The following is a 14,680-nucleotide window of genomic DNA, read 5'->3' on the forward strand; positions in this document are numbered from 1 at the left end:
AAGAGTTCTGTACAGAGTTCAAGGAACTTTTGGGACATGTATACGACACACAAATCAAATCCACAAGGACGAAAGAACGAGGCAGACTCGAAGTGATCGGCCGATTTTCCCGTTAGATTTAATCTTAGATGCACCAATGCCACAAATGCCCAGGAACACTGAAAAGAAGCCTTGGACAAGGAGGACGACAAGAATAATGGGACGCCGTCGCAACCCAGTTGTCAAACTACAAGTTGATCCTAGAAAGAAATCTTATTCGAGGGAGGTGTTGAGTCGGCCTTCGGAGAACTTTAACGGAGGCTCCAGAGGCCTAAAAGGAGCCGAAGAGTCCTAGCCAATCTCAGCACGATGGGACATTCTAGAATTCCAACGTGGCGTGCTACTATTGGTCAGTAGCATAATATATCGCTAACGGATTGGCTGAATTATGATGTTGATTTAACAAACGTTAACATCTATAAATACCAATGTGTTTCTGTACAAGAATGAACCTTGGAGTAAAGTATTTTCTCTCATACTTGCGTCCTCTCTGGTGTTCAAGTCGCTGTGTAGTTCTAGCCTGCGGGCTACCAGAATAGCTTAGGAAAACGAATATAGCGTTCAATCGACAAGAATTATCAGTTAGGACATACATGTGAGAAATGATCAAACTGCATCACAATACAAGCCCTAACTTGGAATCCTGAAGGGAAGTGGAAAAGACGAAGGTGAAGGAACACACTTGACCGAGAATCGAATGCACATATAAAAAGGATGAATAGCAACTGGAAAGGATCGCCCAGGGCAGAGTTGGATGGAGAATACTGATAGACGGCCTATGTTCTACCACGAAGAGTAACAGGCGTAAATGCTGCACAGAACATCGAACGTCATCAGAAGGGTTAGCTATACATACTGTTCAATAAATCTTTTCTGCTGTTGTAGCAACTATTCTAATTTATTTAGATTAACAGTCAAGGTTAGAATGTGACCTGTACGGATTAAATTTGATGAAATTTCTTCACCTCCCCTAACTTGACTTAGTATTATCGAGATAATTACTTCTTTCTTGTCTTATCGTCAACAATGGTTTCTCATTTGGCTCATTCTTGTGTAGTAGACTTTACTGTCAACAAATGTACAGTAACTTATGTTATTATCAAAATCGGCAAAGCAAGAGCAGCATATTTACAACTGAATAACATCTGGAACGCGAAAAAAACTGTCAAACAACACCAAGGTCAGGATTTTCAATACAAATTTCAAGACAGTTCTACTGTATAGGGCGGAAACCTGGAGAACTACCAAAGCTATCATCCAGAAACTACAGATGTTTATTAACAGTTGTCTACGCAAAATACTTCAGATCCGTTGGCCAAACACTATTAGTAACAACCTACTATGGGAGAGAACAAACCAGATCTCAGCGAAGGAAGAAATCAGGAAGAAGCGCTGGAAGTGGATAGGACACACATTGAGGAAAGCACCCAAATGCGTCACAAGACAAGCCTTCACATGGAATCCTTAAGGTCAAAGGAGGAGAGGAAGACCAAAGAACAAATTACGCCGAGAAATGGAGACAGACATGAGAAAAATGTACAAGAATTGGATGGAGCTAGAAAAGAAGGCTCAGGACAGAGTGGGTTGGAGAATGCTGATCGGTGGCCTATGCTTCATTGGGAGTAACAGGTGTATGTTATTATCAACCGTTTTTGAAACGTCACACAATTCCTCCACATTGTTGTTACATTACTATGTATTTACATGAATTCGTGACATTTAATTTACTTTAACTGTATTCTGCCAACATACTTAATAGTTTACCTTCACTTATTGTGAGTTCACTGAAAATTCTGTTTTCTTATCGTACCTTAAGTTTAAATTTTGATTACTAGTATAGGGGTTGTGGAGATTATTAAGTTTTTTGATTGAGATCATGAACCGATTGATGTTAGACCATCACAATTGAAAACCTGGAAGCACTGGACGGCCGTTTCGTCCTATTGTAGGACTCCTCAGCAGTGCGCATCCACGCCCCCGCGAGCGGGATTCGAACCCAGGGCCTTCGATCTCGCGCGCGAACGCTTAGCTAACTGGACCACTGAGCCGGCATCCAATGGTGACCAGTGGAGCTAATCCTTGTCGGGTAGAGACAGGTATCTACCTCAGTACAATGGAAGTTGGTCGCGCAATTTCGTGGATTGGTTGATGTTATAAACTATCACTATCGGATGCCGGCTCAGTGGTCCAGTTGGTTAAGCGTTCGCGCGCGAGACCGAAGGCCCTGGGTTCGGATCCCGCTCGCGGGGTCGTGGATGGCACTGCTGAGGAGTCCCACAATAGGACGAAACGGCCGTTCAGTGCTTCCAGGTTTTCAACTGTGATGGTCTAACATCAATCGGTTCATGATCTCAATCAAAAAATTTAAATTTTGATTTATTGTCAATCATTATTTAATCTAACACAGATACTTGAATAATCTCGCGTTCTCGTTAATTATTCTTACGTAACTATTACCAAAAACAATTCTTCTTTGACCATACTTTGACGAGTGTTACTACCTAGATACTTCACACACAGAAGATTGTAAGACGTACTACTTATGATATCATTTATTAGTAGTATCGTCCTGCAAGCAAATTCTATCTTGAGGTATGAGGAAATTATAAAATCTTTTATTAGGATCATGAGTCGATTGATGTTTGACCACCATTGAAAACCTGGAAGCATTGGATGGCCGTTTCATTCTAGTATGGGACTCTTCAGCAGTATCCATCGAACCAAGGACGTTCGATCTCGCGCGCGAACGCTTAACCACTAAACCACTGAGTCGGTATCCAACGGTGTTAATGTCTAACTTCAACCAATCCGCGAAATTGTGCAACCATCTTCCATTGTTTGAAGTAGATAACGGTTTCCAGATTTTCAATAGTGGTCTAACATCAATCGATTCGTGATCTCAATCAAAGCTTTTATCCTTGTTTGGATTCGGGATTTTCTGCATGATTCAATCGTTCAGTCTTTAATCCTCAGGCGGATTTACCACACTTAATGTCCCAATTTCCAGATATTTCTGGACAGTAAAACACACAGCGAGAATTAGTGATGACATTTCGCACAATAATTTTAACTAAACCTTTCACGATTATGAAACAGTTTTCGCATACGTTTATTCTTTCCTTTCTGTACTGCCATCACTGAATATTAGTGTACCTGTCCTACAAATAAAGATATGATTATTTGTAAATTAATTCGATGCCATTTTGTCGATCAGTCAGAAAATGTGTGATTTCCAAAGGGATACATATATCCCGTCCTGTATGCCAAGTCCTACTTAGTGGTGATAGAATTTTATTGATCACACTGTAATGTGGTTACCAGCCTAGATGACTCGATATTGCACGTATAATGTTGAGATGTAAGGTGGTTGAAATTAGTTAGTAGAAATACCTGGACCTAGGTCTTTTATATGACGGGATAGAAAGATGATATTATTTAGGTCAATCTTATCTTTTGTCAATTCAGTATAAACTTTGTTCTATATGACAAGTGTGGAAATTATATTTCCTATATCAGTTCGCATCAACTATAATTAGTGTACATTTTCGCAGTTGACTCTACACATTTCTTCCTTTATGTTTCATTATAAATTGAGTAAAAAGTACTATAGAAATGATTGTGTTTTGAGACTTGATTCTGGGGAGTCAATAGATCTTCATTACTCCGATCTTTCATGTTCTCACTTTTTATCTTCGGAATTGCAGTGGCCCCCAATTGTCCAGTAAAAGCAGTAAGAGTGAAGACCCAACATAGTTGAAAAGCAGGAAGTGACTCCCCGACATAACAGTTTTGTGCTATTTGAGACAAGTCGTTAAGGTGTGCCTGAAATCTTGAGGAAACTAATAGACCCTGACCAATTCAACTTCGTGTTACCTATAATCACAGTAAGAGATATTGGTACTGAGCTACTTTTCGGATAAGTGGATGGAAACAAATAAAAACATACAGAACACAAGTTCATCTTGATATGAAGTACATAGAATAACAACCACTAAGATTATTATTAAAATTTCTGGAACGATGAAAAAACTCCCTTCACTATTATATACCTGACTATTTTCATTCTGTGTCATGAAAATTCTACATAACATCTTTACATGGGCAGAGTTTTTTCCCCACAAAATCAGGTAATCAACTTTTAGACGGAATAAATAGGGTGACTAAAAAGCTTTTAATTCGAATTATTTGTGAATATGAACCCCAACAAATTGGAAAAATAAAGAATGTTTATATCTGCTTTGCTCACTGACTATTATTACGGGAACGAACCTACAGCTAATTCATTATGGTTAAAAATTTGAAATGAATTATCTGGATGATATTCATCGAAAAAATTACTGAACAATTATTACTGTGTATACTTGACTTGGTTATCGATTTGTATTAGTGTATCAGTAATGGTGAGTAGACCAGGATCCGGACAGATACTTACTGAGTGTCACAATCTTTCCCCCCCCTTGCCCCCCTTCCAGCCAAACAGGTTGGTGAAGCCTAGTAGGCCCATCTGGAGAGAAACAGGCCACATTGAAGCACTGCACAACTACCGGGGCTAGAATAGCTGTTTCTGCAACCAGTTGGAGTTTTCCCCGTAAGGAGCAACCCCGTACATTACATGCACCACTTTAGTAAGTTTTTTGTCGTTTTCCCATCCAAGAGTCATTGTGCTGCTTTTCTTGGTGGAGTTCGTAATCGTTTGAGGGTATCGGTCGAGTGGGTGATTATCTCGACCTCTACCATTCGGGTTACCGCTCACGTTAATTCATAGATCATCTGTCCCACTATTCAGGAGGCACGACGCGGACGTGTGAGTCGGATTTTGTCACAACGTTGCCAAAATAATATTGAGAACAAAATAGAAATAATTTCTAGTATCAAATCAATTTATTAAAACAAACTACAAACAACAGGGACAAGGTGACACGGAAAATATACATTGTATATATGAATGATGTTCTTTTTACAGTTGAGAAAGACATATGTATGAATGATTTACCATCAGAAAGAGAATAATCCTTCCTCTTCATTGACTTCTTAAATCAATTCTTTCATAAGGAAGGGAAGATATGTAAAATAAGGTGAGAGAAAAAACAGAGGTTTGTCACTTATTAGTTTATAATAATCAGGATAATAAGCAAACTATTACTGTCATGTCCGTTTGCATTCTATGTAAATTCTCTTCTTTTCTGACTCTCGTATATACGGTATTATACTACTTAATAACGTTCAGTAATCAGTTTCAATTCTAACTGTAGGGTGTACATCATGTTGTGTTTATCTGTTAATTATTAACAGGAGGCGACGTTCCACGGTATCCGGCGTTCAACAATAAGTTTATATGCCATTTGTTCCCTCGGGATCCTAGAGCCCATGTGCATCATTGGTGTGGATTCAGGGTTTCCCAACTCCCCTAGGTGGATATTCTGTACTCATCAACCCGGTTAAAGCACCGTAAATCCACCTTCTATCCTCTCAATTTCGTAAACAATTCTGCCGCCGCCAGAAGGTAGTGAGTAGGCCATGTGAGGGCATTCCGCGAGGGGAAGCGAACTTTCCGTCATCCTCGGTCGTACTAGAGCATTTTGGGGTAATTAAAAACCACTAGATTTACCTGATAACAGTTTCAAGTGATTTGCATAGAAATTTCTAAAGGCCCATTCCTAAGTTTATACATTTTTCCAATCAACTCTGCCTTCCTAGACTAGCGGAATTTAAATACACATGTCATGACCATCTTTTTTTGTATATTACCCCAAACTACTTACTAATATAAGTAGGTCAAGTGATTTTCAAACTTTTCTAAAGATTGAATACAGTAAAATTTGCCAACCATAATCTCAGCGTTTTATTTCGCTCTGCTTACTTGTAAACGATTTGTCTACACTAGTTACTAATATTATTTCATTGTATTTATGTGGTACGTATCCTGAATAATTTGCTTATTTTCATATTGAGTGCTATTAACAAAATATTCTGTGATATTATTCATACCCAACAGATTGGGATATGATTTCTCTTGAACTAAAAGGCATAAACTTTTGGCTTAGTTTTGATTATTAAGTGCAAAAACACTCTGTTTCTTTCAACTCTGACCAATCTAACCTCCCAATGAAGATTTATTTGGTAGAGAATAAAGCATACGGATCTAAGCAAGCGAAATACGTGCATGAGCACGTGTACAATGAACTCAGAAGTACATCAAGAACTTAGTACAGTAAAAGACACGAACCAATAAAAAAACAGCACCTTTAAACACGACTGACGGTTTCAAAGGAAAAAACATAGATTCAACTTCAAAAAAATAATGATTCAATAAGCGATTTCCTGGAGACTTCACATCCTTTTCCTTTCAACAAATACTAACTCAAAGATAATTGTCGTCACAAACAAATGTCAGTTGAATAGCATCATTGGATATCATCAGCAAGGATTTGGGAATTACTTCGTTATAATCCGAGAGCCTTATTAAGCAGTGAGCACTTATATGACAAGCCCGTAACAACATTTATGGATTATCGTTAGCATGATATTCGTCAACAACAGCTTCCTATATTAAAATTTCGACTTATTTAGTAGACTTGATTTAAGAATGATAAATAACAATTGAATAACTTGCTTGTCTTAGTCCCTTCAATAAGAGTCGATAATCAATTACTTCTTCTTTCTTCTAGTAATTGCTCCACCTTTACCGCTAGCAATCAATTTCGCCTCTTCAGCTGCTTCATATTCTTCAATTAATGCATCGCTAGTTGCTTGTCGAGTTGGACAATACTTTAGATACTCCATTGTAAATTCACCTTTACCCTCAGTAATACTGCGTAATTCACCGGAAAAGCCAAACATATCATTTAATGGTACCTATTAGAAACAGTGGAGAGGATGAATAATTGTTAGGTGTGAAAAGCTTAACGACCTGTTTAAAAATATTGCATAACAATTAGATTTCTATGTTACATTCTTTTTAAATACACATATACAAATCAGGTTGTATGTATTTAATGATGATATTTTCAGATCTGTGATATCCGAGTCATCCGAAAATCAAATATGTTATTATTATTACTGTTAGTCAGTAATAATATAGATAATAGAATAGTAATGATCGTTATCGGACTATGTGATTACATGGTGGTGATAAGAGGATAGACAGTCAGTCAGTTACAATGTAGGACAAGGCACATACATGCATCAGGTCCAAGTTTAAATACCTCATTAGTACGGCAAGATGAACATCGGATTTATAGAAGCAGTTAATTCAATGGTGTAATATATAAAGGAAAGATTTTATATACGGATATAATACAGAAAGAAGGAATTAGCTTGTAGAAAGAAAGATATAAAATAATTTTAATCGTATAGTTTAAGAGAAGACAGAGAGTGTATACACCTACCTACTGTGATCGATTCTGAGCCATGTCACCAAGTCTCCAACTATTGGTTACGATAGTCGCATAGACCCCAACCAAGTAGTCTGCATCTACCAACATGGCTCAGACTAGAAGTTAGTGACTTCAAGCACTGATGCCACGTTTTGGTTTGGCCACCCCTAACTTTCTTACAACCATCCCGAACACCGGTCAGCATTGCACGTCGTGGTAATCGGTGTTCAGGTATATGCAACACGTGACCCAACAATCTCAGTCGACGAAGATTCACAACCTCACCAATTGATTTACCATTATTCCCTAATACCATGCGTCTAACCTCACTATTACTTACCCGGTGATCCCAGCAGATGCGAGCAATATTTTTAAGGCACCTGTGGTCAAATACTAGTGACTTACGAGTATCTTCTACTCTTAATGCTCACGTTTCGCAGCCGTAAAGTAGAACAGAACGAACTACAGCGCAGTATACTCGTTCTTTAAATGATAGACGGATATCTCGCCTTCGTCATAGGTGACGTAAGTTGGAAAAAGTCAGTGGTCTTGGGTGCTCTTAGAGGTATGAGGGCGGTTATCACTTCCCGGTTGCCCACACCGTGGAAGGGTTCTTCTGGAGGTACCTGAAAAGGAAATTGGATTAGAAGTGGTCTCAGTGACCTGAGAGCGTGACCGCAGTGCCCAAGGGACAACTGCTTGAGGCCGGTCGCGCACGGCCTTTTCGTGGGAGGTTTTTGACGTGTTAGCTCCGTTCTTCAAAGGGCCTTACCGCCGGAGACGGAAATCCGTGAGGTAAGGTGAGGTGCGCATTTTTAGGGTCGACCTTTTCTAACCCCACCCCTCCTTGTGGGAAGGCAGCATCGCTGTCATGCTGGTTGTCTGAAGGAAACACCTTACTGCTGTCACACCTCTGTACAGTCAGCAGTACGACTTCGCCTTCGGACCTTGGGTTTGTTGCTTTTAGTCTTACCGCTCTTCAACCGACCTGTTTGACATGGTAGGACCTTGAGGAACGGTTGTTCCAGCCAGTATAGCTCGGTTGCTTCATCACGATAGGCAAGCCCGACCACCACGTCAAGGTAGCAACAACGGTCGGGAAAAAGCCAAAGAAGCTTCTTAAATGCGTGCAGAGATTTCGTCAGACATCAACCCATTAAGGCTGATTAGACTTCCAAGATAAGTGAAGTTGTCGACGCGTTCGACTACTTCGCTCCCTACCCTATCCGTAATTTAGGTGTTGACGCAGGCCAGTCCTGAAGCAACAACTTGCATTTAGAGGGGAAGAAGCTCATCCCAAACATCCTGGCATTGTTTCACAGTGCTATTAAAAGACTCTGCATTTTATCAGCGTCTTCACCATACATGACTATATCATCTGTGGGGATAGACAACACTTAAGGATTTGTCTTGCATAAATGGGTCGAGAACAATTCGGATGTTGATTTCGGTTGAATCATTCAAGGTGAACGAGTATTTAAGAAGTTAATCGAAGCTTTTTTTATGTAACTGTTAAGTAAAACCTTGAGTAATTTTGTTTTATACTTTTGTACAAATCAATAGGGCTTCTTTTTGTAGTATGCTTGATGCCATGATATTAAAATTGTTTTATATTTTTCTATCAACTAATTCTTTCTTCCTGTATTATATCCTTATATGCAATTTTTCTTTTATATATTACTACCATTGAAGCAACTAGTTCTTTGAATTCGGTGTTCATCTTGTTGTGCTAATGAAGTATGACATCTTGGACCGATGCATATATGTGCCTGGTTCAACGTTGTAGCTGACTAACTGAGTATATTTGATGTTCACATTATTCTGTGTTTTCTTTCGATAGCAGTAGATCGTGTAAAGTATACTGGTACGAAGAGTATTACAAATGGTAAATACAAGAAGTTTCCGAAGTTTAACACAACAAGAGGAAACAAATAATTTAATGATTATGATTGATTGAAAATATTCATATCGAATTTTAAGAAAAAAATATAGAACTCACTTCTGCATTAACCATAGCATAAGATTCACTAACTTCCGTACTGACAATAAGACCATTACGTCGTGTTACAGTGGCAATTAATACACCTTGAAATTCTGCTGGTGCAGATACTTCCACATACATAATTGGCTCTAATAATAACCAGGAACCTTCATCCATAGCTAGATAGATACATATTGATATAGAAGAAAAGAAAACATTCAATAGTTACTCATTTAGACGAAGAGAAGAGTCTTTTTTTTTGTTTCAAGGATTTGCGTTAAACGCTTACAATCGTAATTAAGTAATAATCATTGGTAACTAAGAAAAATTGACATGTCACACACAGTTGGTTCTCTTCACAATTTTAATAAAAGAAAGAATGATACTGATTATAGAATACAATTCTTTGAGAGACGATATATTGACTTTGAGAGTGTTCACTTAATAACCACGACCAAATGACGGTTATAAACCAGTGTGGGCAATTAGAATTATGACTTATAGTTGATGGTTAAGGTTACGAAATAGATTTATGGTTTTCATCACGAACTGATATCATCTATGATGCCAAAACTCTATTTAGCCAAATGAATGAGTAAATTTGGCGCCAAAATCTAAGATCTGTTATCTTGTACCTGATTATAGTCTCGTAGGGAAAACAATAAAATACAATGAATTGAATGTATATCTACAATCAGTCAGTCAGCAACAACTTAAGAATATACAATACTTCCAGTTGCCATACCACATTAGCACACAGATACAATTGTCCATTCAAATCCCACAGTAGTAGAGGTAGTAAAAGTATAAGCAGTAGTCGGAAACATTAGGGTTTGAAGATGTTATTCAAGGAGTATAATCCAGTGAAATAAATTTGGAAAGAGAACAAGTAAAGGGACATGAAGAATTCAGAAGATTAGAATTTGGGAGAACACAAAGAGTAGATGCACCTGCTCCATTACAAACGATTTTGAGCCATGTCTACAATCAATGTTAGCGTTACCTTATTTAACATTTATTCTGTAAATTAATTGAACTAATTCAATTGAAGAAAAAAACATTTACCTTGTTTCATAGCACCTTCAGCTGCTTGTTGAAAAGCCCAATCACTACTATCTACACAATGATTATCTCCATCTTGTAAACGAAATCGTAAACCAGTAATTTTTTGTCCGGCTAACTGACCAACTTGACAAGAATTACGAAAACCAGTTTCAATAGCTGGAACATAATTTTTAGGTACATTTGTACCAACTGTTTCATCGGAAAAAATCAATTTTGTATAAGAATTAGGAGGTAAAGGTTCAAGTATACCGATTACTCGACCATATTGACCAGCACCACCAGATTGTCGTTTATGAAGATAATCAAATCTAGAATAAAGGTGAAAGAAAGAATAAGAAAATGGAAAAAAAAGTAACTATTGAACAGGTATGAGTAGAATTACTATTGGGTACTATTCTATACCATAGGTATGATAATGTCTCAAAGACACTGAATGTACTATCGCTTTCTAAGACTCAAACAATAGAGTTCTGGCAGACTAACAGATATCGGTTTTATATAAACTGCTTTTATACCATAAAGATATGTAATAATCTGATCACTATATTCTAGCTTTTTTTACCCAGTCTCAGTGTGAACAAATAGTGGACGATGATGAAAAGGCAGAGATTTTATTCATAGTGGAAGTGCCAAACAGTAGCGAAATATAGTTAAATCAAGGTTAATGGATGTTTAAATCTCAGAAAATTTGTTTCTGTTGCCCAATAATTTGTTAATTATTCTTTCAAATTCTGATTTTTATATTTCTTATCATCAAAATCGCCATCCCTACTCACCTAGACAAGATGTTCGTGTTTTTCATGACTGACAACGATTTCGCCCTACTGGTTTGTGCTGGGACGACTTCCGAGAGCTACGACAGAGCCTCCAGAGAACCTAGAGGAGCCGAAAAGTTCCATCCAATCGGAACGCAATGGAGCATTCTAGAAAATCAACTTGAGATAATACTAATGGTCAGTGGCATAACATGCCTCTTTGCGGATTGGTTGAATTATAATGTTGATGTAACAAACGGTAATATCTATAAATACCCATGATTTTCTGTACATTTTGATTCTTGCCAACAAGCACTTTCTCCAGTCTTCTTATTTGCGACTCGAAAGGTCCTAAGCGTTCGATTGCTTAAGTTATATGCGGTATATTAAGAATATAAGCTCTAAATATAACAATTTGTCACTCTTTTGGTATACTAATTTTGTGTCCTACATTGTGAACATATTTCAATGCAATTGCATTTCGTTAAGATAATACTTGTTTTAAGGTCTCCAGATAAATTTCTTGAGCAAGATTCTTTCTTACATTGACTGGAGCAAATAAGTCAATCAATCATAATAAATATACAGTCTTGATGGGGTTTTGTTCTCTGAGCTGGATGGTTTGGTCGTGGTACCTACCTGAAGTTTGTGCTGATGATATCGTTCAGAAGAACGATGAAAGTTCCATGACCAAACCATCCAGCTCAGAGAACAAAACTCCATCAAAATCATTCACCTGAGCTACAAATCTTCTCCACCATCTCAAATATACAGTCTAGCACAATTATGCGTTGTTCAAACAAAACTAACAAGACGAAAAGTAAATGTTTATTGGTCACTACAAGATTGTCACCTTCAAATGAATTCAAATTAAATGAAAATAGATTTCTTGTTTACTATGGTTTCTACAGATGTTTTCTTCCTACTTTACTCATATTTCTCAATAAATCTCTTTATTTTTTATTTATCTAAACACATAAATATTGATACAAAGAGGCACCGAATACAAATGCGCCACATAAGTCACTTGATTTGTGAGTGGGCTGTGATACTATCCGGGTGCCCAAACCGAAGCAGGTGGTTTTCTTAGGGGCCACACCCGGAGCTTTTGGCACAAAGGTCTGATCCACAAGGCAGTGGAGCAACGTAAGGAGATGTGATCCCATGGTAGCCGATGACCAACAATTGGTTTATATGCTATTTGTTTCTTCAGTATCCTGAGGCCCATGTGGAGCATTGGTTTGGAATCAGGGTTTTCCAACTCCCCTGTGAGGTCAGACAAGGAAGACCGCATCAACCAAAACTTTTTAGGTCACTGATCAATGATTGAATGGACTGATGTCACACATTGGGTTTAACCTCTGTTATCTTCCTACCGACCTATTCCAACCAGCATTATATGTTGATACGCAACACATATATTTGATAAATGTGTCGATGAAGACTTACAGTCTTAACAACTGACTTGCCATCTTTGCCTACTACATCTACTATCTATGAAAAAGAAAGATGAAGAGAACAGTTGTTTTTATCCAGGGTCGAAAGGAAGTAATCTGTCAACATACAGCCAAACCACATTACTTTATGTTTGTCAATTTTTTCTCTACCATGTACTTCCATGAATGTACATTATATGCGAAGGTCATTACATAATAGGAAAATTTATTCACAATACTACTGCACTTATATGTACACGGGAAAGTCTAGTAACAGGAAAGTAATTAATTCTAATCAAAGTATGTAACAATGTCCTGAATATCAAATCATTATCACATTATGATTTTAGAAACAACAAAAACAAACTTACTCGAATGGTTCACTTAATGTTTCACGAAATGCAACACGAGGTTTACCTAATGTACATGGTGCATTATACTCTCGTGCTAAACGTTGAGCATAAATTTCCAAGTGTAATTCCCCCATACCAGACACTATTGATTCACCAGTATCAGAATCTTGCGAAAGAATAAACGTTGGGTCTTCACGTGTAAATCGTGCTAAACCCTTACTAAATGATTCAATAGTTGATTTATTTGTCGGTTTAACTGACATTGATACAACTGGTTCTGGGATGAACATTGATTCCTATAGTAAAGAAAAAATCAAATATTCCAAAGAAATGATAGAATGATTTGGAACTCAAATGGATGCTTCTTGTGTTGTGTTCGCTAAGCTACATAGTTTTGCTTGTAGAACTTTTATTGTCATTCTGGGAAGCATCATCAGTCTATACTTCATGCAGAAGTGAGCTTTTCAATTATTCTACTGTAGTGAAGGAGAACACAGGTGAGGACAACCGAATTGTATTTAGCATAAAATTACAGAGTTACTTGGTAAAATAGAAAAACCATATAGTAAATCATTAATTTGCAAAATATCATTCCATCATATCAAACCGGACTGTTGCCGTTGCAAACATCAATCCATTGTCTCACATTTCATTGTTCATGCGATTTCTTACAAATTCCACTGTGTTTTCGCTCTTTCTTTCTTGATTTTCCCCATCTTCTGCTGCCAGACATTACGTTCCTTAACTTGCGTTATATACTACTTACATCAATATAAGTAGCACGCACCACACTACGAGTGTTACATCAACTAGCTTTGATAGCCTTGTTTATGATTGGTTGTCTAAATAAGTTCTACTATCATCATATCTTAGTGTTCCAGTTGAATGTTTTATTCAGTCAACCTCCGAACATTTGATTGGTTGGTCTCTTCCATATGGGTTGACAGATCGGATCTATATCGAGATGCATATAAATTGCCGAATGATTTGGATGACGGACTTCTAAAAATTATGTCACGTTCTTAGAACTCCCATGCTTCATAATTTCAAAATTCACCTAATCCAATTTAAATATTCGGTTGTCTGTGTGTACTGATATTGCTAATAATGCATACCGTTTCGCCTTACTGCTAATCTATGTTCATGTATGGATAGATGAAGAGGGTGTCCACTTTATTCAATGTAAATAGACACAGATGGAAGCTCTGCAATTAGACAATTCGGTGCATAGAATACAATATCAATATATTCAGAAGGAATAAAGAAGCCATAATAGTGTACTTTCGCACAGTGATATGAGGTGTAGAACGATTTAGAAAATAAGGACTAGTAGCACTGTCTTGTGCTACTTTTGGATCTTTTGACAGTATGCATCTATAGATCCATAAGCTATATCTAGTTGTCCACATTTTCTGAATCCAAGTCTACCCGTAATATAACGTGATTGAAAACCAACATCATTGATGAGCCATCACTACACACCATTCTCTATTTATCTGACTAATAAGTGACTTTGAGATGATTTACTTGGAAGTGATGACAGAAAATTTGCCAGTTACATTGGTTAAGGAGTGAACTAGATCACAAATTGGTCGGAGCTGAAAACATGGGTCGGTGGATTCTGATTCACATGTTGAATTAAATCGTGTTCACTATGAGAATTTAGTCTTGCGCT

General features: G+C 37.5%; 1 protein-coding gene across 2 annotated transcripts in view; it reads right to left on the reverse strand.

Annotated features, from left to right (window-relative positions):
- Positions 1–2,469: 2,469 nt before the first annotated feature.
- Positions 2,470–14,680, reverse strand: part of GFM1_1 (elongation factor EF-G) — a 33,836-nt gene continuing 21,625 nt past the window's right edge. Inside the window, exons 9-13 of one of the 2 annotated variants that reach the window (XM_051212587.1) lie at positions 13,024–13,301; positions 10,462–10,769; positions 9,415–9,575; positions 6,653–6,894; positions 2,470–5,081 (exon numbers count right to left, since the gene is read on the reverse strand). In XM_051212587.1, the coding sequence (XP_051072778.1) occupies positions 6,688–6,894; positions 9,415–9,575; positions 10,462–10,769; positions 13,024–13,301 (954 nt within the window). In that variant the 3' untranslated portion in view covers positions 2,470–5,081; positions 6,653–6,687. Of the gene's footprint in view, positions 6,895–9,414; positions 9,576–10,461; positions 10,770–13,023; positions 13,302–14,680 lie in introns of both variants that reach the window. The other variant, XM_051212586.1, reaches the window with a different exon arrangement.

Source organism: Schistosoma haematobium, chromosome ZW, assembly GCF_000699445.3.
Source record: "Schistosoma haematobium chromosome ZW, whole genome shotgun sequence".
Lineage (NCBI taxonomy): Eukaryota > Metazoa > Platyhelminthes > Trematoda > Strigeidida > Schistosomatidae > Schistosoma > Schistosoma haematobium.